The following is a 27,418-nucleotide window of genomic DNA, read 5'->3' as shown; positions in this document are numbered from 1 at the left end:
TTGTGGTGTGTCCCCGCAGGTCCAGATGTGTGTTCCCCTGGGTTCCTGGTGTGGAGAGAGAACATGTGTCTACTCCACCAGAGGGCATGGATGGCATAATTAGCAGCCCTCTCACCTTAGTGAGCTGGGGTCACAAGCTCACAGGGTTAGGGGTTATTTAGGGTCCTCGATGGGCCGTTGCCATGGCTACATGTCTCACATATAGAGATTGCAGTGGATAATGCATAGAAATGGAATTGCTAAAATAAGGACATTCATTCTGGTTGTTATATTTCTATGGGAAATCTGATTTGAAAAGTTATTTTAAAAATTCTTCATATGACATACTGTATGTTGAAAATACTATTTTCATTTACTAGGTTTTGTGACATATTTTCTATTTTTATACTGAACAAAAGGCATATTCACAGTGGCAGTATTGTTTAAAGGAATAATCCCAGTTGTCATGGCACCATTTCTATGTGGGTACTATTAAACAGAAATGTGACATCACAATGTTTATTGTTTAAAGTGAAAATCTGTCTAATGTTAATCCACATGTTTTTTGCCCAGACTGGCCTGTTGGATTGACACTTGGTGTGAGTGATGTGTCTTTATAGTGTCATGTGATAGATAATAAGGATGCCACATAAATATTAGAGAGGTCACTTCTGACACAGTGAACTCACACTTGTTCTTTCTAATTTGAGAAATAATAACGTTTTTATTTTATAATAAAAAAGGAGTAGTCCTTGAGATATCATGCATAAAATGTTTTCACTGTAAACTTGTAGATATTACATCTACTTAATCTTGAACATACCAAGCGCATTCATTCAGTACTAATCCCCTCAATCAACGAAGAAAAATGTTTTAATATCTTAGAAGTGAAAGTGCACAACAAACGTAGGAGCCTCGAAGCATGTAATGAATTGATGAGAAGAGAGACAGACAGACACGCGGGTGCTGGAGAATGACAGGAGTGCTCTGGCAGGAGAAATCTGGAACCTATAAAGACGCAGACAACTTCTGCAGCTTTTAGCAAGGCCTCTCGCAATTGGCTGAGAAGGCCACTTACCCCCTTCCCAGCCACCCACCAACCTCGAGCTCACTTCCTGCTTCCAAACCACACCCTAAGAAGCTGGTTCTGACCAATTGCAGCTGCCCGCAGGCCCCTCGTTTTCGCGGGGCGAGTATAAAAGCATGGGAGGCAGCACGACGAAGTAGATGGTTTGTTGTTGGTCTACACACGGGTTGAGGAGATGGGAAACTGGAGGTGACGAATTCACCACAGAGGCACAGGAACGAGACAGAGCTTTCTGACTGACTGGGAGTAAAGCCAAACCTATGGATCTTCAACAGTTTGCAGTTTAGAAGCGTGAAGCGTATCACTCATCGTCCTTCACTGGAGGAAGAAGACGAAACTTCTAAACCTGTGTGTCTCCACCAGAACTTCCCACGCGGCTGTCTGAAGAAGAGAAGTAGAGGGAAAGACAGAGAGGAACGAAGAGCAAAAACCAGCCTGCCTTGGAAAGGGAAGAAGGACGGTGTCCTGAGAGGGAGGTGGCTATGCGTGAGGAGGTTTCCTGTGCCAACTCCCCTGAAGGGGGGCTGGGGGCCAGCGAGGAGGAGCTGGAGAGGGGCTCCAAGAAGAGTGGGCCAACAGGGGGGCGAAAGCGGGTGCCGTACCCCAAGAAGGACAGTTTGGGTCGGGCCGAGGAGAGGGCCGTGGTCAGCGGGAGCCCCAACTGCCTTGTTCCGTCAGGGCCAAAGCGGCAGAAGAAGCAACAGAGCTCACCCACGTCGGTGGTGTGTGTGGCCCCATCCGTGCTGAGCTCCAGCGGCCTTGGTTTGGGCCCGGGCGGCGAGCCCTTCGAGGACCTGCACACTCAGCGAGTGATCGCCAACGTTCGCGAGCGCCAGCGCACGCAGTCACTGAACGACGCCTTTGCCTCGCTGCGTAAGATCATCCCCACTCTGCCCTCAGACAAACTTAGCAAAATACAGATCCTGAAACTGGCGTCACGCTACATCGACTTCCTGTACCAGGTGCTGCAGAGTGATGAGATGGACGCCAAGCTGGCTAGCTGCAACTACCTAGCCCACGAACGCCTCAGCTACGCCTTTTCCGTCTGGAGGATGGAGGGTGCCTGGGCAATGTCTGCCAGCCACTAGTGTCCCCCTCTCCATCCTCCATCCTGCTCTGCCCGTCCTGCTCTGTCTTAACCTTACTTTCTCTTACTTCCTTCTTGTACTGCCTAACCCCACCATCCCTGGCCTCCCCTAACCCATTATCTCTGTACCCCCTAACCCCACCATCCCTGGCCTCCCCTAACCCACTATCTCTGTACCCTGTAACCTCACCATCCAAGGCCTCCCTTAAGCCACTATCTCTGGCCCTCCTTTAAGCCAAAACACACTGTTTCCTCCTAACCCACTACCTCCCTCTCTTCATTATTCTCTATTCTCTACTGTTCTTCAAACTGTTCTTTGCTTACCCTCTCATTCCCCTAATCGCCCACTGCTCCATCACTCACCTTACCCACTGCCCCAACACTCACCTTACCCACTGCCCCATCACTCAACTTAACCACTGCCCCAACACTCACCTTACCCACTGCCCCAACACTCAACTTAACCACTGCCCCATCACTCAACTTAACCACTGCCCCAACACTCACCTTACCCACTGCCCCAACACTCAACTTAACCACTGCCCCAACACTCACCTTACCCACTGCCCCATCACTCACCTTACCCACTGCCCCAACACTCAACTTAACCACTGCCCCATCACTCAACTTAACCACTGCCCCAACACTCAACTTAACCACTGCCCCATCACTCCCACTGTACCCGTTCACCCTTCGAGCTTTGCCCCCCCAACCCCCCTTTCCACCTAAAATGCCCCTGTATGCCGCCTAACAATTTAGCCCCAACTCCACAACTCTACGATACACCTCTGCAGGTATGTTTAAAAACATGAACACGCACACACGCACACACGCACACACACGCACGCACACACACACACACACACACACACACACACACACACACACACACACACACACACACACACACACACACACACACACACACACACACACACACATGTCAATATGGCCAAGCAGCCAGGGCCTCTGTGCTTTCCCAAAAGCATCTTAAGATGATGATCGTTAAAACCTTTACAGACGCATCGTTGAATCTGCTAGCTGTTTCCCAAAACAAACGTTACTAACGTTACGCTTGAACACACTCGTAACTTAGCTCCATCGTTAAGGGGAAACCAGGCCCAGGCTAGCAACGCTAGTGACAAGGAAGTTAAATATGTCATACTGATCAGTCTACAGGTATTATGGGAATGTTATGCAGAGCTTATTGGTATTATGGAAAAAAACATGTACTGCAAATATTTCTCTTTTTACTTTGTTGTTTCAATTGGTTGACCATGTAGTAATGCTTTACTTTTACGTTTTTATTTTATGAACGTGCGTGACAACAATGATGAGAACATGTGTTATAACTCACAGGTTAGGAAAGCAGAACCATCTGACATATCTGTGCATCGAGCTAATGTAAATATGCCTTTTCTAATTTAACTGATCAAAGTGACCCTTTAGGGTGATTGATGGGAGAACAAGCTAACCTGATTAAACATTCCCAAACAAATCTGAATTTCCTACTCCGGAATGTTTAGAAAAGTGAGTTGTTCTTGCTTTTCACCTTCTCTGTAAAATTCAGATATTGATTTGCAAAGTGGGAAAGAGTATGAGTTGACTGTCTTTATTTGAATATGTCAAAATGCATGATGCTATTAATAAATAGGAAAAGCCTATTCCCAACGGATCAGTAGGTAAACGTATTTGATAAGTATCTGACTGTCACATGTCCACTGCCCATGTGCATGAGTGCATGTGCATCTCTGTATGTTCGTAGCTATTGATTAACTATTTAAACAAAATATATTTTTCCGTAACATAATTAAAAGTAATTATATAGTTAAAACAGAATGACAAATTAGGAAATTCTAGTATTGTATAATAGCCTAAATTACAAATAAAATAATCTAGTAATGTGGAATCATAATTCCAATATTCAATTTGCTTTCTTCTTTAGTTAAAACATATGGTGTGCAGTTTGACAACAAACACTTTAAAATACTATTTTAATTGACATCAAATTAGTATAAAGATCCTGTCCTAAAGATGTATAAAGATGTATTATCAATCAAATTTCCTAACATAAAAAAATGATGCTGCAGTTACGAAATGTCGTATTTCATGAAAATAGCATTTTAATGAAACATTGTACTGTAATATGTAGCAATCTAGTATAATCCTAAATCATTTTACAGTTTTAGGCAGAAATATATAGCTATCTATCATGATGAACTGTGTAGATCAGAAAATAGAATGACTGACAATAGTTTGGAGTTCTACATAATATTTAAACCCAACCAGCCAAATCCAATACCAGCAGCCCACAACCCGAAAATTGTCAAATGATTGTTATAGTGACAATATAACCATTTAATTGTGGACTAATAATGTACTTAAAAATTATTTTTCATGTTTGTAATATCATATTATATTTTCTAAAACGTTTTTAAGTACACCAATGAGCAATTCAATTTTTGCATGTAGTTTTACCATTGACTCACTCTTAACAAACCTTTTATCCAGATCGTTATCTAACATACCTCAGGCAGACTAGACCAGAAACAGTTATGTTTTTTCTCTCTAGTGTTATCAGATACCGGGGTCCTGCACAGTTATATCAGGTACATCAGGTTATATCAGGTATATCAGGTACATCAGGGTATATCAGGTACATCAGGTTATATCAGGTATATCAGGTACATCAGGTTAAATCAGGTATATCAGTTATATCAGGTACATCAGGTTATATCAGGTATATCAGGTACATCAGGTTATATCAGGTATATCAAGTACATCAGGTTATATCAGGTATATCAGTTATATCAGGTACATCAGGTTATATCAGGTTATATCAGGTTATATCAGGTATATCATGTATATCAGGTACATCAGGTTATATCAGGTATATAAGGTACATCAGGTTATATCAGGTACATCAGGTTAAATCAGGTTATATCAGGTTATATCAGGTTATATCAGGTATATCAGGTTATATCAGGTATATCAGGATGTATCAGGAATATCAGTTTGAAAAAAGAGAGGGATAGAGAAAAAGCAGTCCTGCCTCCCTCCCTGCCTCTCCCCTGCAGCCTTGCCCTTTCTCCTTAGGATCTTGTATCCAGTGTCATCTAATCAGGGCCTGCCGAGGCCCAGACAAGCAGGAACCTTTAGATTGGAAACAGTTGTGAGGCATTAGGAAGGTGTGTGTGCCAGGGGAGAGTTTGATGCTGTGTGTGTGTGAGTGAGCCGATGTATATGTGTGTGTGCTTGTTTATGTGGAGTTCTTATGCGTTCGTATCACTGTGTGTAGCCTATGCACTGGCATGTGTATACTTGTGTGTTTACGTGTATGTGTGTGTGTGTACATCCTTGTGCGTGTGTGTGTATATCCATGTGTGTGTGTGTGTGTGTGTGTGTGTGTGTGTGTGTGTGTGTGTGTGTGTGTGTGTGTGTGTGTGTGTGTGTGTGTGTATATCCATGTCTGTGTGTATATCCATGTCTGTGTGTGTGTGTACATCCTTGTGCGTGTGTGTGAGTGTATATCCATGTCTGTGTGTGTATGCCATTTCTAGCTTTTGTTATCTGCCTTTCCTCTCAGTCTCTTGGAAAAAAACAAGTAAACTTGGCGGAATTAGCGGCCACTCTTCTGAATGCAGATAAGAACCTAGAAGATAAGCTTTTTTTGAAAGATAAAAGATGAGTTTGAGCTAACTGAAAAGCCCATCAAAGAGAACCAGGAAGACAGGATTAAAAGGGAGAGGTAGGAAAGAACAAGGAGCCAAAGAAAGGACGATGAGGTGCAGGGAGCAGAGGCCATCCGTCATAATGAGGTGTTCCTAATGTTTTGAACAATCACACACACTCACACATTTTCAGTAGAAATATGAACAATGTTATACAAACATAACATAAAACATTCAAATAAAATGTGTACACACATGTACAAATGCCCATACATAAAACACACTTAAAGACAATCACACACACTCACACACAAATGTTGAGTAGAACACACACACACACACACGTGCACACACGTACACACGTACACACACTAGTTGTGCTGTCTCCTGGTATTCCCTTTACATTACTATAACATCCTCAGCAGCATCAAAAGCCAGACTTTGAAGGTTCCACCACTGTGGTTGGAAACCCAAACTCTATATGTGGATGAGTCTATCCTTGAAGAGAAGCATAGTCATTACATCCTGTTCTGGTTCCTAACGTTATCGACTGAACTGTTCTGCTTCCTAACGTTATCTACAGAACTGTTCTGCTTCCTGATGTTATCTACTGAACTGTTCTGCTTCCTAACGTTATCTACTGAACTGTTCTGCTTCCTAACGTTATCGACTGAACTGTTCTGCTTCCTAACGTTATCTACTGAACTGTTCTGCTTCCTAACGTTATCTACTGAACTGTTCTGCTTCCTAACGTTATCTACTGAACTGTTCTGCTTCCTAACGTTATCTACTGAACTGTTCTGCTTCCTAACGTTATCGACTGAACTGTTCTGCTTCCTAACGTTATCTACTGAACTGTTCTGCTTCCTAACGTTATCGACTGAACTGTTCTGCTTCCTAACGTTATCTACTGAACTGTTCTGCTTCCTAACGTTATCTACTGAACTGTTCTGCTTCCTAACGTTATCTACTGAACTGTTCTGCTTCCTAACGTTATCTACTGAACTGTTCTGCTTCCTGATGTTATCTACTGAACTGTTCTGCTTCCTGACGTTATTCACTAAACTGGTCTGCTTCCTAACGTCATCGACTGAACTGTTCTGCTTCCTGACGTTATTCACTAAACTGTGGAAACTGAAATTCCTTCCTACAGTAAATGAAACGTGCATGTGTTTATGAACTTTTTTCGTGTGTGTAACGAGTGTTTGGATAAAGTGTGTGTTTATATGAGGGGTTCATATTGGGTGCATTTGTGTGGCTGTTTTATACGGATGTGTGTGTTGTTGGTTGCATTTGTGTGTGTGTAGCATGTGTGTGTATTTAAGTGGATGTGTGTATTACTGGATGTGTGTATATGTGTGTGTAAATGCAGATGTGCATGTTGCTGGGTTCATGTGTGTGTGTGATTTAGAATACGCTGCTGTGTTTAACCTGGCAACAACAAGTGGCGCTCAACTCTGCTTATTCTTCAATTAAAGAGCTGTCACTGTTCTTTCCTCTGCCGGAACCTCTGGATCTACATGTGTTTGAGGGTTGCTGTTGCAGTTACTTTGCACTGATCTAGGACCAGCTGTTATAGATCCTCTGTGGCACATCTGGCTTTTAAGAGCTTCAGAGCCTTGCAAACAGGCCGATGGTTCCAAGAGTTGTGGGCTTCTGCTACTCATCTTTAGTTTTGGGGGTTTGAACATTGAGCTGATGCTAGAGCAGGTGCTGGATGGATGGATGGATGTGCTGCATGGGCTGGGCTGTTCCAACAGCTGTAGTGTGGATGTAGTGCACGTAGTGCATCACAGAGTTCTGGGTTTGACACGTAGTGCATCACAGAGTTCTGGGTTTGACACGTAGTGCATCACAGAGTTCTGGGTTTGACACGTAGTGCATCACAGAGTTCTGGGTTCTAGCCACCGTGCTTCTACACCTGCATTGCTTGCTGTTTGGGGTTTTAGGCTGGGTTTCTGTACAGCACTTTGAGATATCAGCTGATGTACGTTGGTTATATAAATACATTTGATTTGATTTGGATTTGACACGCAGTACATCACAGGGTTCTGGATTTGAGATGTAGTGCATCACATATTTCTGGGTTTGACATGTAGTGCATCACAGAGTTCTGGGTTTGACATGTAGTGTATCACAGAGTTCTGGGTTTGACATGTAGTGCATCACATAGTTCTGGGTTTGACATGTACTGCATCACAGAGTTCTATACTTTGGGTTTGAGACGTAGTACATCACAGAGTTCTAGGTTTGAGACGTAGTGCATTACAGAGATATGGGTTTGACACGTAGTGCATCACAGAGGTCTGGGTTTGACATGTAGTGCATCACAGAGTTCTGGTTTTGACATGTAGTGCATCACAGAGTTCTGGGTTTGACATGTAGTACATCACAGAGTTCAGGGTTTGACATGTAGTGCATCACAGAGTTCTGGGTTTGACATGTAGTGCATCACAGAGTTCTGGGTTTGGCATGTAGTGCATCACAGAGTTCTGGGTTTGACATGTTGTGCATCACAGAGTTCTATACTTTGGGTTTGACACGTAGTGCATCACAGAGTTCTATACTTTGGTTTTGACATGTAGTGCATCACAGAGTTCTGGGTTTGACATGTAGTGCTTCACAGAGTTCTGGGTTTGACATGTAGTGCATCACAGAGTTCTGGATTTGACATGTAGTGCATCACAGAGTTCTATACTTTGGGTTTGACACGTAGTGCATCACAGAGTTCTATACTTTGGGTTTGACATGTAGTGCTTCACAGAGTTCTGGGTTTGACATGTAGTGCATCACAGAGTTCTGGGTTTGACATGTTGTGCATCACAGAGTTCTATACTTTGGGTTTGACACGTAGTGCATCACAGAGTTCTATACTTTGGGTTTGACACGTAGTGCATCACAGAGTTCTATACTTTGGGTTTGACATATAGTGCATCACAGAGTTCTGGATTTGACATGTAGTGCATCACAGAGTTCTGGATTTGACATGTAGTGCATCACGGAGTTCTATACTTTGGGTTTGACACGTAGTGCATCACAGAGTTCTATACTTTGGGTTTGACACGTAGTGCATTCCAGAGTTCTATACTTTGGGTTTGACATGTAGTGCATCACAGAGTTCTGGGTTTGACATGTAGTGCATCACAGAGTTCTGGGTTTGACATGTAGTGCATCACAGAGTTCTATACTTTGGGTTTGGCACGTAGTGCATCACAGAGTTCTGGATTTGACACGTAGTGCATCACAGAGTTCTGGGTTTGACACGTAGTGCATCACAGAGTTTTGGGTTTGACACGCAGTGCATCACAGAGTTCTGGGTTTGACATGTAGTGCATCGCAGAGTTCTGGATTTGACATGTAGTGCATCACAGAGTTCTGGGTTTGACATGTAGTGCATCACAGAGTTCTGGATTTGACATGTAGTGCATCACAGAGTTCTGGATTTGACATGTAGTGCATCACAGAGTTCTGGGTTTGACATGTAGTGCATCACAGAGTTCTGGACTTTGGGTTTGACACGTAGTGCATCACAGAGTTCAGGGTTTGACATGTACTGCATCACAGAGTTCTATACTTTGGGTTTGACACGTAGTGCATCACAGAGTTCTGGGTTTGACATGTAGTGCATCACAGAGTTCTATACTTTGGGTTTGACATGTAGTGCATCACAGAGTTCTATACTTTGGGTTTGACACGTAGTGCATCACAGAGTTCTGGGTTTGACATGTAGTGCATCACAGAGTTCAGGGTTTGACATGTAGTGCATCACAGAGTTCTGGGTTTGACATGTAGTGCATCACAGAGTTCTATACTTTGGGTTTGACACGTAGTGCATCACAGAGTTCTGGATTTGACACGTAGTGCATCACAGAGTTCTGGGTTTGACATGTAGTGCATCACAGAGTTCTATACTTTGGGTTTGACACGTAGTGCATCACAGAGTTCTGGATTTGACACGTAGTGCATCACAGAGTTCTGGGTTTGACACGTAGTGCATCACAGAGTTCTGGGTTTGACACGTAGTGCATCACAGAGTTCTGGGTTTGACACATAGTGCATCACAGAGTTCTATACTTTGGGTTTGACACGTAGTGCATCACAGAGTTCTATACTTTGGGTTTGACATGTAGTGCATCACAGAGTTCTGGATTTGACATGTAGTGCATCACAGAGTTCTGGGTTTGACACGTAGTACATCACAGAGTTTTGGTTTTGACATGTAGTGCATCACAGAGTTCTGGGTTTGACACGTAGTACATCACAGAGTTCTGGGTTTGACATGTAGTGCATCACAGGAGTTCTGGGTTTGACACATAGTGCATCACAGAGTTCTGGGATTGACACATAGTGCATCACAGAGTTCTGGGTTTGACACATAGTGCATCACAGAGTTCTGGGTTTGACACATAGTGCATCACAGAGTTCTATACTTTGGGTTTGACACGTAGTGCATCACAGAGTTCTATACTTTGGGTTTGACACGTAGTGCATTCCAGAGTTCTATACTTTGGGTTTGACATGTAGTGCATCACAGAGGTCTGGGTTTGACATGTAGTGTATCACAGAGTTCAGGGTTTGACACGTAGTGCATCACAGAGTTCTGGGTTTGACATGTAGTGCATCGCAGAGTTCTGGATTTGACATGTAGTGCATCACAGAGTTCTGGGTTTGACATGTAGTGCATCACAGAGTTCTGGATTTGACATGTAGTGCATCACAGAGTTCTGGATTTGACATGTAGTGCATCACAGAGTTCTGGGTTTGACATGTAGTGCATCACAGAGTTCTGGACTTTGGGTTTGACACGTAGTGCATCACAGAGTTCAGGGTTTGACATGTACTGCATCACAGAGTTCTATACTTTGGGTTTGACACGTAGTGCATCACAGAGTTCTGGGTTTGACATGTAGTGCATCACAGAGTTCTATACTTTGGGTTTGACATGTAGTGCATCACAGAGTTCTATACTTTGGGTTTGACACGTAGTGCATCACAGAGTTCTGGGTTTGACATGTAGTGCATCACAGAGTTCAGGGTTTGACATGTAGTGCATCACAGAGTTCTGGGTTTGACATGTAGTGCATCACAGAGTTCTATACTTTGGGTTTGACACGTAGTGCATCACAGAGTTCTGGATTTGACACGTAGTGCATCACAGAGTTCTGGGTTTGACATGTAGTGCATCACAGAGTTCTATACTTTGGGTTTGACACGTAGTGCATCACAGAGTTCTGGATTTGACACGTAGTGCATCACAGAGTTCTGGGTTTGACACGTAGTGCATCACAGAGTTCTGGGTTTGACACGTAGTGCATCACAGAGTTCTGGGTTTGACACATAGTGCATCACAGAGTTCTGGGTTTGACACATAGTGCATCACAGAGTTCTATACTTTGGGTTTGACACGTAGTGCATCACAGAGTTCTATACTTTGGGTTTGACATGTAGTGCATCACAGAGTTCTGGATTTGACATGTAGTGCATCACAGAGTTCTGGGTTTGACACGTAGTACATCACAGAGTTTTGGTTTTGACATGTAGTGCATCACAGAGTTCTGGGTTTGACACGTAGTACATCACAGAGTTCTGGGTTTGACATGTAGTGCATCACAGAGTTCTATACTTTGGGTTTGACACGTAGTGCATCACAGAGTTCTGGATTTGACACGTAGTGCATCACAGAGTTCTGGGTTTGACATGTAGTGCATCACAGAGTTCTATACTTTGGGTTTGACACGTAGTGCATCACAGAGTTCTGGATTTGACACGTAGTGCATCACAGAGTTCTGGGTTTGACACGTAGTGCATCACAGAGATCTGGGTTTGACACGTAGTGCATCACAGAGTTCTGGGTTTGACACATAGTGCATCACAGAGTTCTATACTTTGGGTTTGACACGTAGTGCATCACAGAGTTCTATACTTTGGGTTTGACATGTAGTGCATCACAGAGTTCTGTGTTTGACACGTAGTGCATCACAGAGTTCTGGGTTTGACACGTAGTACATCACAGAGTTTTGGTTTTGACATGTAGTGCATCACAGAGTTCAGGGTTTGACATGTAGTGCATCACAGAGTTCAGGGTTTGACATGTAGTGCATCACAGAGTTCAGGGTTTGACATGTAGTGCATCACAGAGTTCAGGGTTTGACATGTAGTGCATCACAGAGTTCCCGGTTTGGCATGTAGTGCATCACAGAGTTCAGGGTTTGACATGTACTGCATCACAGAGTTCTATACTTTGGGTTTGACACGTAGTGCATCACAGAGTTCTGAGTTTGACATGTAGTGCATCACAGAGTTCTGGGTTTGACATGTAGTGCATCACAGAGTTCTGGGTTTGACATGTAGTGCATCACAGAGTTCTGGATTTGAGATGTAGTGCTTCACAGAGTTCTGGGTTTGACATGTAGTGCATCACAGAGTTCTGGGTTTGACATGTAGTGCATCACAGAGTTCTATACTTTGGGTTTGACATGTAGTGCATCACAGAGTTCTGTGTTTGACACGTAGTGCATCACAGAGTTCAGGGTTTGACATGTACTGCATCACAGAGTTGTGGGTTTGACACGTAGTGCATCACAGAGTTCTATACTTTGGGTTTGACACGTAGTGCATCACAGAGTTCTGGGTTTGACACGTAGTGCATCACAGAGTTCTATACTTTGGGTTTGACACGTATTGCATCACAGAGTTCTGGGTTTGACACGTAGTGCGTCACAGAGTTGTGGGTTTGACATGTAGTGCATCACAGAGTTCAGGGTTTGACATGTAGTGCATCACAGAGTTCAGGGTTTGACATGTAGTGCATCACAGAGTTCAGGGTTTGACATGTAGTGCATCACAGAGTTCAGGGTTTGACATGTAGTGCATCACAGAGTTCCCGGTTTGGCATGTAGTGCATCACAGAGTTCAGGGTTTGACATGTACTGCATCACAGAGTTCTATACTTTGGGTTTGACACGTAGTGCATCACAGAGTTCTGGATTTGACACGTAGTGCATCACAGAGTTCTGGGTTTGACATGTAGTGCATCACAGAGTTCTATACTTTGGGTTTGACACGTAGTGCATCACAGAGTTCTGGATTTGACACGTAGTGCATCACAGAGTTCTGGGTTTGACACGTAGTGCATCACAGAGATCTGGGTTTGACACGTAGTGCATCACAGAGTTCTGGGTTTGACACATAGTGCATCACAGAGTTCTGGGTTTGACACATAGTGCATCACAGAGTTCTATACTTTGGGTTTGACACGTAGTGCATCACAGAGTTCTATACTTTGGGTTTGACATGTAGTGCATCACAGAGTTCTGTGTTTGACACGTAGTGCATCACAGAGTTCTGGGTTTGACACGTAGTACATCACAGAGTTTTGGTTTTGACATGTAGTGCATCACAGAGTTCAGGGTTTGACATGTAGTGCATCACAGAGTTCAGGGTTTGACATGTAGTGCATCACAGAGTTCAGGGTTTGACATGTAGTGCATCACAGAGTTCAGGGTTTGACATGTAGTGCATCACAGAGTTCCCGGTTTGGCATGTAGTGCATCACAGAGTTCAGGGTTTGACATGTACTGCATCACAGAGTTCTATACTTTGGGTTTGACACGTAGTGCATCACAGAGTTCTGAGTTTGACATGTAGTGCATCACAGAGTTCTGGGTTTGACATGTAGTGCATCACAGAGTTCTGGGTTTGACATGTAGTGCATCACAGAGTTCTGGATTTGAGATGTAGTGCTTCACAGAGTTCTGGGTTTGACATGTAGTGCATCACAGAGTTCTGGGTTTGACATGTAGTGCATCACAGAGTTCTATACTTTGGGTTTGACATGTAGTGCATCACAGAGTTCTGTGTTTGACACGTAGTGCATCACAGAGTTCAGGGTTTGACATGTTGTGCATCACAGAGTTCAGGGTTTGACATGTAGTGCATCACAGAGTTGTGGGTTTGACACGTAGTGCATCACAGAGTTCTATACTTTGGGTTTGACACGTAGTGCATCACAGAGTTCTGGGTTTGACACGTAGTGCATCACAGAGTTCTATACTTTGGGTTTGACACGTAGTGCATCACAGAGTTCTGGGTTTGACACGTAGTGCGTCACAGAGTTGTGGGTTTGACACGTAGTGCATCACAGAGTTCTATACTTTGGGTTTGACACGTAGTGCATCACAGAGTTCTGGGTTTGACACGTAGTGCGTCACAGAGTTGTGGGTTTGACACGTAGTGCATCACAGAGTTCTATACTTTGGGTTTGACACGTAGTGCATCACAGAGTTCTGGGTTTGACACGTAGTGCGTCACAGAGTTGTGGGTTTGACACGTAGTGCATCACAGATTTGTGGGTTTGACACGTAGTGCGTCACAGAGTTGTGGGTTTGACACATAGTGCATCACAGAGTTCTGGGTTTGACACATATTGCATCACAGAGTTCTGGGTTTGACACGTTGTGCATCACAGAGTTCTGGGTTTATTTGTTATATTATTTAACCTTATTTAACTAGACAAGGTAAGAACAAATTCTTATTTTCAATCACGGCTCTTCTTCCATTATCGTTATCAATTCAGTGTTCCAGTTCACATCAGAAAATAAGAAAAGAAAACTACGTAAAAGATCTATACTGAACAAATATATAAATACAACATGCAATGATTTTACTGAGTTACAGTTCATATAAGGAAATCAAGTCAATTTAAATAAATGTATTAGGCCCTAATCTTGGGATTTCACAGGGGCGCAGCCACTGGGGTGCAAGACCCAGCCAATCAGAATGAGTTTTTCCCCACAATAGGGCTTTATTACAGACAGAAATACTCCTCAGTTTCATCAGCTGTCCGGGTGGCTGGTCTCAGACGATCCCGCAGGTGAAGAAGCCGGATATGGAGGTCCTGGGCTGGCATGGTTGGACGTACTGCCAAATTCTCTAAAACAAAATTAGACAATGGTAGAGAAATTAACATTCAATTCTCCCCCAACAGCTCTGGTGGACATTCCTACAGTCAGCATGCCAATTGCACCCTCCCTCAAAACTTGTGGCATTGAGTAGTGTGACAAAACTGCACATGTTAGAGTGGCCTTTTATGCTGATTAATCAGCTTCTTGATGTGCCACACCTGTCAGGTGGATGGATTATCTTGGCAAAGGAGAAATACTCACTAACAGGGATATAAACACATTTGTACACACAATTTGAGAGAAATAAGCTTTTTTGTGCGTATGGAACATTTCTGGGATCTTTAATTTCAGATAATGAAACATGGGACCAACACTTTACACGTTGCCTTTATATTTATCTATGTGTTAGGATAGTTCAGAGAAGTGAAATATTTAGAGAGGAAACACTAAGTATGTAATATCGCTGAACTATCCCTAACATGAGTAGGCTTCTGTCTCAGAAACCTTACAGATGAGGTCAATGAAGACTAAAATGCTCCTATCGTGTGTGTGTGTGTGTGTGTGTGTGTGCGTGCGTGCTACCTAGTACTGCATCAGTTGCTTCTTTGTAAATCAACCGCACTTACATTTTCATTTTGCTAGAGAGAGAGATAAACAAATGCCAAGGAGGCTCTACCCAAATCCAGTCAGTAGGAGGGGATCTACTTTACTTTAGTCCAAAGTGACGCTAAGATCACAACTTGTTATTCGCTGCTGTAGCATACCCCAGTTTGGTATACGAGAAAGCAACAAATTCCTGGCAATTTGTGTATTATGGTGTAGTCACAGGACACCCACAACACACATGCTAACTGGATAGCTTTCTCTCTCTTGTTCTCTTATTTACAAACTGAAACGTGTCTCTGGACTTTCGCTTATTTGACCTTTTCTCTTTCTTCTTCTTCTTCTTTCTCTCTCTCTCTTTCTCTCTCTCTCTCTCTCTCTCTCCCCCTCTCTCTCTCTCTCTGTTCTGTTTCTCAGCATGGAAAGCTGCACTGTAATTACAGACAATTGAGAAAGCTCCAGATGAAATATTTGCTTGTTAAACAGGAGAAAGAGCAGAAGTTAAGCATTTGTTCTACACTGTGTGAGAGGAATTAGCTTTGTTTCCTGGTTTATGTGTTTGTTTGGGAAAACGACTTGCACACACTACACATTAGCGACTTATATATATTATTTTCCTATATTGACAAAAATATGCACATGAATGTCTCTTCAATGAACAAACTAAAACATGTGTTACTTGCATCAGGTCACTGTTTCTTTTATTTCTCCTTTTAGGACAGACATCTAACGAATGGACTCCTCTTTACATCTAAAAAGGTCTTGTCCATCCTCCCCTGCATACCCCATCTCTCCTTCTTCGGAAGCCCTGGCCCACAGACATGGGCATTGGAACGAACACAGGCATTGGTTTAAGGACAGATATCCAGTCGACTCTCCTTTTGCAGCCTGACAGACAGACAGTATTAAAATGCAGCCTGACAGAGAGACAGACCGTTTTATAATGCTCTATTACAGTATGTGACTGTCACTGAGGCATGACGAAGATCCTCAATTTATACGCCACTTCAAAGACTCCACAGAGGAAGATTATTTGACAACTGAGATGACTTACGCTCATGATAATTACAATAATGGCCATAATAATGACGCCAAAGGGATGGATAGCTGGTGGTCCCAGCCCAATGTTGAATGTTTACAGCAAAGATGCGAATAAGCTAATAATTGTAGGCTCTTCCACCTCCATTTGATGGGTAGGAAAAGTCACAGAAGCCTGCCATGTTTCCAACAGTTATATAAATGTATCTGCTTGATTTGTCTGTTGCCTGTGTTCATGTATTTCTCGGTTTGCATTATGTCCCTTCATAGCGAGTGGACTTAGCATGTGCATATGCTAATTGCTTATTCATAAAGGTTACATTTTACATTACAATGACTTTATATCAGAGTAAGTAATAAGCGATAAGCTATGCTGGCTCCCTACAACACATGAGTACAGTAGTACACACAGTTTTGTAGCATGCACAGACTATGGTTAGATTAGACATAGTGGATCGATTCCACTAAACCTAAGGTCTGTGATAGATTAAGTATGAAAACTTAACATACTAAATAACTACGTGGTAATACAGTAGGATCAGAGTAACATATTACATATTCTTTGGACACTCTTAATTAAAGTAAAGATACAATTAGGAGTGACATTGTACATTGTTGTATATACAAGTAACATTGTACTTATAGTTTTAAGTACCATTGTACTTATAGTTTTAAGTAGCAGTGTAGTACTTTTAAATGAAAGATAAAAATATAGTTTGAATATTGTAAGTTTAGTAATTCATTAGAATTTCTCTTTAAGATACTTTTAAGGAAATACTGCAATATGCTATCAGTAATTTGAGAGTGTAATGAAAATTGTAAACTGTACTTTTTTTTACAATGTGATAAATTCAGACTTTGTTGCTACTGGGTAATGGTAGGTAGTGGGAATATCTGATATACTGTCTCCAGAAAATGTAGTTGGTTAATATGTTTTATCCTCGTGCTCAGATGTAGTTCTTTTGGCAGATTGTTTGTCACCAGCTTTTCATTACATGAGCTCCTGTGGATAATAATAAAAACAGTTTTGGTAAAATACCACTGAAAGTCTGATCAGGACCATTTTCAAAGACACTTTTCCATCTTTCTGTCTCGAAGCAACTCTTCTAACACTCTGCACACAATAACAGAGTACATTATGTATAACAGAGTACATTGGAAGACAAGACAATGTCTTATAAGTTATATATAACAAATAAGTGAACTGCAATACCTTTTGTATCAATGCAAGGCAGGAACCAAGATCTGTGTCAAACTGTGTTACATTACCAAGACATGCGTTTTTATATTCCCAAAATAGCTGAGTGCTTGGTGTAAGGACAACATTAAATACAAATAATGGCCAATATTTAAAGGGATAAAAAATATATAAAATGTATGCTGAGAAAACTCTATTTCCCTTTTATTGAGGAAAACAGATAACAGTGTTCTCAAAAGTACTTAATTAAAGCAGAAATAAACCTAAACCAGGAAAAAATATAACACAGAACCCTTCTGAAAGAAAATTAATAATACATGGTGGCCATTTTGTTCCACATAATCATAGTCAAATGTATTGTTTCATTATCAATAATCACCTTTTCACCATGTCAATGTCAAATACCATATACCTCTTGCAAGGTCTTGTCATGTAAAGTATTGGTTCTATAATGTATATTATAAAGCACCAAAAAGTACTGGAACAATACAACATTATAGTACAAATGAATCTGTAGCACTGTGAGATAAATATATTTTGTTAACACGATACATAAGCAAGGCACTGCAATAACATTAAATGGGTAACAAATAAATCATTATTTAATGGAAAGTGCTAACAAGAAATGTAAGCAGTTTTTTAATCCATATTTTTTTTATATTAAGAACAAAAACCTCTGTTTAAATACAAATACAATCAGGAATTCACAAAAGTCTTTGAAGTTATGTTCAGAGGCCATACCACTTTACGAATGGGATGCTGTTCACAGAAGGCTTTTCACTTTTGTCTTCTCTCAACCTGTGCTCAATTGTTCTACATACTACAGTCAGCTAGCTTAACAAGCTGACTCCAACAACTAAGTGCTAACTTCAAACGTTATATGCTGACTGCAGTATGGTCCAGAAACAAAAATACCTGACTTTTTTTTGTAAATCTAGTGGTAGATAATCTGATATGAACAAATCCTTGTTCACTTGTCTTTCATAGTAGAAAACTAAGCATTTAAAAAATACAGCCTATCAAAGATACAAAATACAACAGGCATGTCAATAAATCCACATGTTAAAAAACGGGTCTTTGTGAAATCACAACAGAACAACAATAAAAAAAGGCATTGTCAGAGTGGAATAGACATGTACATTTTTTTTGTAATTTTACTAAAACACAATCCCAACATTTAAGACATTGTAAGTGCATTTGTGTTTTGTTTGAGTCCCGTGAAGTCAACAGACAGCTTTTAAGTGCCAGTCAGAGTTTAAGACCATGAAGTCAGTTCAACTGTGTTATTAATCTGCCTTGAACCCAGCAACATTAGTTGTATTTTACCTTCATTACGTTGAAATACCCTGCTGACAACATGTAAATGCAGTGATTTATATACACATGCATAAACACTTTGTGAGTGGCCGAGCGTAGAGTAGGACCGTATGGCGGGGTGTGTGTCCTTGCCTGAAACACCTTTGGAACGTTTAATCTGACTCTTGTTTAATCTGACTCCTCTCTCACTAACAAGTGGTTTCCTGAATTGTCACAGTGAGTCATTAGATTCATTTCCTAATAAATGTTATCATTAGAATGACAAAGAATGAAGATGCCATCAACTTGAGATATAAATAATACATTTTCATATTTTCCTTAAGTGCTGTCTGAGAGTCTTACACCCCACTTTTGCATTGGAAGAAAAACAACTAGAAAATCTCTGAATCACAGGGTTCTAGGCCTTCTCTATTTGCTACTTAAAAAACATGACCATTATGTATTGACATGTGATATACATTACGCAATAAATCAAACTTACAATATTTAAATCAGCTTAAAAACATGAGTATGATAATTTACATGTTTTATTGTCAATCCCAGGTCCATTCTGTCATTCTCTCTTTGGTTCACATTACAAAATACACAGTGCAAAAAAGTCAGAACAAAATTCCCAGTCTTCTTTCTTTTTCTTCATTTTGTTGCCGTCACATAAATTCAAATGACATTATCAATAAGAGATAAGTGTCCCCCCGGTGAGGGTGCGATATCTGTTCTCCTTCATAGTAACTTCTGTGGGGACGTGGGACTACTTCCTACTTCTCTGTGTGATTCGGTTCTGTCGGCCTGGCGATGTGCAGCGGTAACCTGTGACCGAAGGCTAAACAAGAAGCTCACTTCCCCAGAGAGACTCTGCTTACAGCCAGTCATGTAGCTGGTCTTTGTCAAGTCACTTCATGCTACATGTCAAGTCTCAACCCCCCCCCCCCCCCCACCCCACCCCGGTGATGTTTATAATGGTATATCTTTCCCCCCTCCAGTTTATGCTCAGGTCTGCTACTCCTCTCCTTCTGTGTCCTCACAGTTCACAATGTTACACACGAGGGAGGCATGCAGAGGCATGTCATGAAGACAGTGTTCATTCTCCTCTCTCTTGGTCCTCCTGTACCCTGTTAATGGGATGTGTTATCAGTGTGCGGTTGAGATGCGGTCGAATCAAGCGAGTGGTCGTAGTAAGGCCAGTAGAACTGTGTTCTGATGAGGTGTAAGAGTGTGTGAGGCGGAAGCTACTCAGTTTGCCTATAGTGGTCAGGATATGGTCTGTACAGTGTCAACTGGAGACAGTGGATTCTGGTCAAGTGAAGCAGGGCCGAGTGGATCACAATGTGTGTGTGTGTGTGTGTGTGTGTGTGCGTGTTAGGTTTGTCGGAAAGTGCACTTGTCTACATGGAGTCTCTGTCCCCCTCCATAAGTTCATCTGGTTGTGTCCTGAATAGGAGGGAGAGAGGAGAGAAAGGAATTGTATAGCATTCTAATATATAACCTGTTGTAGTATTACAGCAGTATAAACTAAGGGAGATGCCTAGTCAGTTGAACAACTGAATGTATTCAACTGAAATGTGTCTTCCGCATTTAACCCAACCCCTCTGTATCAGAGAGGTGCGGTGGGCTGCCTTAATCGACCTCCACATCATCGGCACCTCGGGAATTACACCATCACATATATATATATATATATATATATATATATATCACATATATATATATATATATCACTGTATTACATTTCAACAGGACACAGATGCTGCAAATAGTTCTAGAGCATACTGATGCAATTATCTTCATGTGGTTGTAGACAACTCCTGTTTAAATAGGGTTTTAACGCTGCAATATCAAATCAAATAAATGTGTATTTGTCACATGCGCAGAATACAACAGGTGTAGTAGACATTACTGTGAAATGCTTACTTTTACAAGCCTTTAACCTACAATGCAGTTCAAGAAATAGAGTTAAGAAAATATGAACTAAATAAACTAAAGTAACTTTTTGGGCGACCCGACCAAATTCATATAAAAATGTGAGTTATAGATCTGTCATTGTCATTGAAAGCAAGTCTTACAAGCGGTAGATCGGTTCAATGTGCGCTTTTTCTACACTTCCCATTCTTAACGTTTGTACACCAGCTTCAAACAGCTGAAAATACAATATTTTTGGTAATTGAAAAGATATTTCACAGAGGTTTAGATTGTACTATGTTTCTCTACACTATACATTGCTTGTTTTGTCACATAAACTGAAATGAGTCAAACTAGTAGAATTTTAGCAACCAGGAAATGGCGGATATCGGCATATTGCACCTTTAAAGGGAGAGAGACAGTGCTGCGTCTTTTGAATTTTCACACTGTCTCCCATAAAATACAATTAGAACACTAATTGATTCATCTTCTGGTTCAAAAGCTGATCTAGGGACTGGTGTTGGAAATGATCACTCATCCAAAGCAGTGTGATGAGATGCAGCTGACAGCTAAGGAGTTCATGTTTAAGTTTTCATCTAATACATATTTAAAGTGGTGGTTCACTCGTAGTACACATGTACATGATTTTCCACATACCTACAGTAGGCTGCTGTAGAGAAATAACTGTTGTAAAGAAAATGTCTCCTATGATTCCAAAGCTTTCAGTTCAGGAAAGCCAATGCTAGCCAGATGCTGCTGAAAATAACTAAATAACCTAAATATGTATTTGAGTGAAACATCCCTTTAACTATAATTTAATGTTATAACACTTCACTTGATATTTTATTATATTATTTTAATATCATACGAGACTACAGGGTGTTTTAAATCTAATCTCATGTTACATGATATTATATTGATATTATATAAGACTACATGGTGTCAGTGCTGTTACTACATGGTGTCAGTGCTGTTACTACATGGTGTCATTGCTGTTACTACATGGTGTCATTGCTGTTACTACATGGTGTCAGTGCTGTTACTACATAGTGTCAGTGCTGTTACTACATGGTGTCATTGCTGTTACTACATGGTGTCATTGCTGTTACTACATGGTGTCATTGCTGTTACAACATAGTGTCAGTGCTTTTACTATGTGATGTCAGTGATGTCACCTGTTTGTGGTGAGGTTGGCCATGGATAGAGAGGCCAGGGCAGAGACGGTGTCATTGTGGTCCTCTGAGCCACGTCTCAGACTGTGTCCTTGGGCCTGCATGTATGACTGATCCACTGTGTGGGCCACCACCCTCAACGACTGCCAGTACTCACCTAGAGAGAGAGAGAGAGATAGAGAGAGAAAGTCATTGTTTCAGGTTTTCATGTTGCATCGTTGCAGAGTACTCTCTTAAAAGTTGAGCTATTATGTCTTTGAAGTATGTGAACTATATTGTATACTAAGCAATACTACAGTTAATACTTGTGTGTGTGGTCGAAATAAAATACCAATGCCACAATTTTAATTCAGCTTTCACCAATACCACAATTTTAATTCAGCATTCGTGTAATTTAAATCACACAATTGTGCCAAAGGGCCTTGGTGTGTGTGTATGTGTGCGCACATGTGGAGAGAGAGAAAGAGAGGACCAAGTTGTGTGTGTTCCCAGTATTCACCAGACATATATTTCACCCTCTGCCTAAATGAAGGGGCTTAACATTCTTGTGGCTTTGCAAATATTTTTAATTAATCTAATTGGAATGGGATAACATTTGTGTGCAATCAGGAGGGATGTTGTGAAGATCGTGTGGTAGAGAAGTGTTTGAAGATAATTGGAGCCAGGAAGGCAGTGGCCGGCTCTCTCTCTCTCTGTGTGTGTGTGTGTGTGTGTGTGTGTGTGTGTGTGTGTGTGTGTGTGTGTGTGTCTGTGTCTGTGTGAGAGAGAGAGCAAGAGAGAGAGCGAGAGAGAGAGAGAGAGAGAGGGAAGGAAGGAAAGAATGAGAAGGAAGGAGGGATGATGAGAGGGATGTGGGGAGGAGAAATATATGGGACGAAGAGAGAGGTGGTCGGAGAGAGAGAGAGAGAGAGAGAAATAACATCCAAACAGACCATACAAATACAGGGATGAAATAGATTGAGAGAGAGGGAAGTGGTAGAGATGGAGGAGATGTGGAGAGAGAGAGGAGAAGAAGAACAGAGAATGGACGTGCAAGAGAGGTGTTCATGGAGGAGGACAGAAAGAAGACGAAAGAGAGAAAGGGAGATGCAGAGTAAGAGAGAAAAGAAGATTGAGAGAAAGAGGGAGAAAGAAAGAATACTGAGAAAAAGAGAGATGGTGTGAGATAGAGAGACTGAAAAAAAGAGAGGGATGATACTGTAGAGCAAAACATCTGAACTTATCATGTGAGAGCGCAGTTGCTCACGGGTCTGCGTACCCATATTTTGCCATGGGGCAGAGAGAATATTTTTGCAAATTTTCTTACAAATTTTCTACAATTCTACTGATTTTGCCATGGTGGGGAGAAATAAATGTTTGCCATTTTTAATATGATATCTGAGTGAGACTGACTAACAAAATCAAAAGGGGCTATCGCTATCCGGCCGGTAATTCGACCATGATAACAAGTGTAGATAGCTGGCTGCTAAACTAATTTAGCAAACAAAAATTGTAGCAGACATTGGCTAATTGACTGACTATCAGTGACTGACATAACAAGAGCAAAACTGCTGATGCACAACAAAATTTGGAAATTGCACCTTGTATTTGTGTATTCTACTATTCTATCTCGCAAAAGAAAGTTGAGACCCCGACTGAGTTCCCCAATTTTGAGGGGGAAGTTGATCTGAGGACCTTCAAAATGCGGGCCGCAGGCCACCACCAGTTGCCCATCTCTGCTGTAGAGTGAAAGAAAGCTTGAGAAAGGGAAGAATGATAAAGACAGAGAAATGGGATAAAGAGAGAGAAAGTGAGGCAGATAGAGAGAATGGACCAAAGAAAGACAGAGATAGGGAGAGAGATCGAAAGAAAGACAGAGATAGGGAGAGAGATAGAAAGACAGAGATAGGGAGAGAGATAGAACGACAGTGTATCAGATGTTCACCCTGGGCCTGGATGACTCTCTGCAGAGAGAGGACAGCGTTGGGACAGGGTCTCCTCTCTAGGACTGCTTCAGACAGGGGTTCCTGGTGGGGAACACACGGGGGGGTCAGTATAGTGTTGTTTCCCCCATGGTGAAGGGTAGGATTTAGGGAGAAGTAAGCTGATCCTGTGTTTACTGACCTGGATGCCCAGCAGGGCCCTGACACAGGCCTCAGAGGCATTGCAGATGGCCGTGAGCTCGTGACCCCCCTCCAGCGCCATGACAACCCGTCCCCCTGCCAGCCCCATCAGCTGCCGTGTCAGAAAACCAAAACCTTTGAGGGGGGAGACACATTTAAATACTTTATTTATTTAAATTTACAAGTGACAATTACAATCAAAATTCACTGATGCATTCCAAAGTCCTCCATATTTCCACACACACACAGGAGACTAAACTTGCAACATGTCCTCTAAACCTCATGGCAAAATGTGTAGAATTACAGGAAATGAACTCTATAACGTAAAATATTTCTCTCCTGCGTGGTTGCTAAAATGTTTTGCTCTCAAAAGGCTAGAGCTCTGACTGCATGTGTTGGTATTGATATGGGTACACCTACTCGCGATCCACTGCGGCCCCTCATGGTGAGGTCAGATTTTTTGTGGCCCCCCACCCCCATCAAAGTTGCCCATCCCTGGTGTGGAATATAGAACAGTCAGAATAATTTAGTGAGACTCATAAGACTGTGAAGATGAGGTGGAAACAGTGTGGGCGTGTGTGGCTCAGTTGGTAGAGCATGGCACTTGCAATGCCAGGGTTGTGTGTTTGACTTCCACAGGGGACCAGTATGAAAAAGTGCAAAAATGTACCCACTCACTACTGTAAGTTGCTCTGGATAAGAGTGTCTGCTAAATGACTAAAAATGTTCAATAAAATGTACCTGTGTGTCCCGCATATGATTTTGTGAGGAAGAGTGAATAGTGTGCTTACACTTGGCTGACACTTTGTAGCCCCCCAGTGGCGCCAGATGTCCCTCGACGGCATCGAAACCAGATGAGACCAGCACCACGTCAGGACAGAACTCATAGGCAATCGGCATCACCACAGTCCTGGAGACAGATAGGGGAGGTTCAACGCTGTTGTAGGTCAAAGCACTCCAAAAGGTATGTTGTGCATAAACCTTCCTAAATTGTCTGAAAATCATTTAAAAATAGCATAGGTCATTACAAGGCTTTATAAATGTTCTTATAATCCATTGTGAAGAGGGTATTCATAGGCACTGTTACCCCCCCCCAAAAAAAATTCAAGGAACCTTGACATCTAGTGAAGACAAGAAAGTCAACACTGAGTTACACTTCATAGAAACATATCCTGTGTGTAATGAGGAACATAGTTGATTCTGCAGTGTCACAGAATGACATCAAAATCAAATCAATATCAAATTTATAATGCCCTTTTTACATCAGCAGATGTTACAAAGTGCTTATACAGAAACCCAGCCTAAAACCCCAAACAGCAAGTAATACAGATGTAGGAGCACGGTGGCTAGGAAAAACTCCCTAAAAAGGCAGGAACCTAGGAAGAAACCTAGAGAGGAACCAGGCTCTGAGTGGTGCCCAGTCCTCTTCTGGCTGTGCCGGGTGGAGATTATAAGAGTACATGGCCCTTAAGGCCAGATCGTTCTTCAAGATGTTCAAACGTTCATAGATGACCAGCAGGGTCAAATAATATTCACAGTGGACACAGGTTTCTGCATTTGACTTTGACCCTTTCAACACGCTAGTCTCTTGTGACACACAAAACATACTGTGCTTTATTGCTTACTGTATAACACATGCTCTTCAAGAGGGAGATGTGTACAGTATATTTAGGACCGCATGACATGTTCATTTGCAAATAAATCACTGACTACCCAGTGAAAGAGACATGGTCAAATTAAAACCCATGTCCCATGGATCGGGCCTGGTCTGAGATCTGTTTGTGCTGTCTTGCCAACACCTACAGTCATCGTCAATATGCACAAACAGATCCGGAACCAAGCTACCACTGATCAGTCCAACTGTCAGAAACATTTCAACAAACATCCAGGTAACATACCCAGGTATGTGACACAGTGTGACACCAAATAAAAGTACATGAAAGTTGAAACACTATCACTATCACTATCATTAACACTAACACTATCATTAACACTAACACTATCACTATCACCAACACTATCATTAATACTATCACTATCACTATCATTAACACTATCACTAACACTATCAATTAACACTAACACTGTCACTATCACTAACACTGTCACTATCACTATAACTATCACTATCATTATCACTAACACTATCACTATCACTAACACTATCCGATCCTATCACTAACACTATCAATTTCACTAACACTATCACTATCGCTAACACTATCACTATCGGTATCACTAACACTATCACTAACACTATCACTAACACTATCCTATCGCTAACACTATCACTATCACTATCGCTATCGGTATCACTATTACTAACACTATCACTATTACTAACACTATCACTATTACTAACACTATCACTAGCACTAACACTATTACTAACACTATCACGATTACTAACACTATCACTATTACTAACACTATCACTATTACTAACACTATCACTAACACTATCACTATTGCTAACACTATCACTATCGCTATTACTAACACTATCACTAACACTATCACTATTACTAACACTATCACTATCACTATTGCTAACACTATCACTATCACTATTGCTAACACTATCACTATCACTAACACTATCACTATTACTAACACTATCACTATTACTAACACTATCACTAACACTATCACTATCACTAACACTATTACTAACACTAACACTATCACTATCACTATCACTATCACTAACACTATCCTATCCTATCCTATCACTAACACTATCACTAACACTATCCTATCCTATCACTAACACTAACACTATCACTAACACTATCGCTATCGGTATCACTAACACTAACACTATTACTAACACTAACACTATCACTATTACTAACACACTAACAATAACACTATCACTAACACTATCGCTATCGGTATCACTAACACTATCACTAACACTATCGGTATCACTAACACTATCACTATTACTAACACTAACACTATTACTAACACTAACACTATCACTATTACTAACACACTAACAATAACACTATCACTATCACTAACACTATCGCTATCGGTATCACTATCACTATTACTAACACTATCACTAACACTATCACTATTACTAACACTAACACTATCACTATCACTAACACTATCCTATCCTATCACTATCCTATCACTAACACTAGATGGATATAAATTACATCAAGTTGCCAGATAAATCAAATCAAACTTTATTTGTCACATGTACTGAATACAACAAGTGTAGACCTTATTGTGAAATGCTTACTTACACGCCCTTAACCAACAATGTAGTTCAAGAAGAGTTAAGAAAATATTTACCAAATAAACTAAAGTAAAAAATACTAATAAAAGCAACACAATAAGAATAACAATAA

At 41.3% G+C, this 27,418-nt stretch overlaps 2 protein-coding genes across 2 annotated transcripts in view; one reads left to right on the top strand and one right to left on the bottom strand.

Moving 5' to 3' along the window:
• Nucleotides 1–1,233: 1,233 nt before the first annotated feature.
• Nucleotides 1,234–17,353, top strand: LOC139414445 (twist-related protein 2-like). The gene is made up of 2 exons (XM_071162360.1): nt 1,234–2,947; nt 16,048–17,353. Exon 1 carries the CDS (start codon nt 1,549–1,551, stop codon nt 2,152–2,154), a length of 606 nt encoding a protein of 201 aa, XP_071018461.1. The 5' UTR covers nt 1,234–1,548; the 3' UTR covers nt 2,155–2,947; nt 16,048–17,353.
• A 2,522-nt stretch (nt 17,354–19,875) lies between these two features.
• Nucleotides 19,876–27,418, bottom strand: part of LOC139413816 (histone deacetylase 7-like) — a 69,930-nt gene continuing 62,387 nt past the window's right edge. Inside the window, exons 20-24 of the mRNA XM_071161601.1 lie at nt 24,845–24,963; nt 24,055–24,188; nt 23,876–23,957; nt 21,955–22,108; nt 19,876–20,311 (exon numbers count right to left, since the gene is read on the bottom strand). Of these exons, the coding sequence (XP_071017702.1) occupies nt 20,266–20,311; nt 21,955–22,108; nt 23,876–23,957; nt 24,055–24,188; nt 24,845–24,963 (535 nt within the window). The 3' untranslated portion in view covers nt 19,876–20,265. The remainder of the gene's footprint in view (nt 20,312–21,954; nt 22,109–23,875; nt 23,958–24,054; nt 24,189–24,844; nt 24,964–27,418) is intronic.

The sequence above is a fragment of the Oncorhynchus clarkii genome, chromosome 7, assembly GCF_045791955.1.
Source record: "Oncorhynchus clarkii lewisi isolate Uvic-CL-2024 chromosome 7, UVic_Ocla_1.0, whole genome shotgun sequence".
Lineage (NCBI taxonomy): Eukaryota > Metazoa > Chordata > Actinopteri > Salmoniformes > Salmonidae > Oncorhynchus > Oncorhynchus clarkii.
The sequence above is the reverse complement of the archived record's forward strand: the minus strand, read 5'-3'. Positions and strand labels throughout refer to the sequence as shown.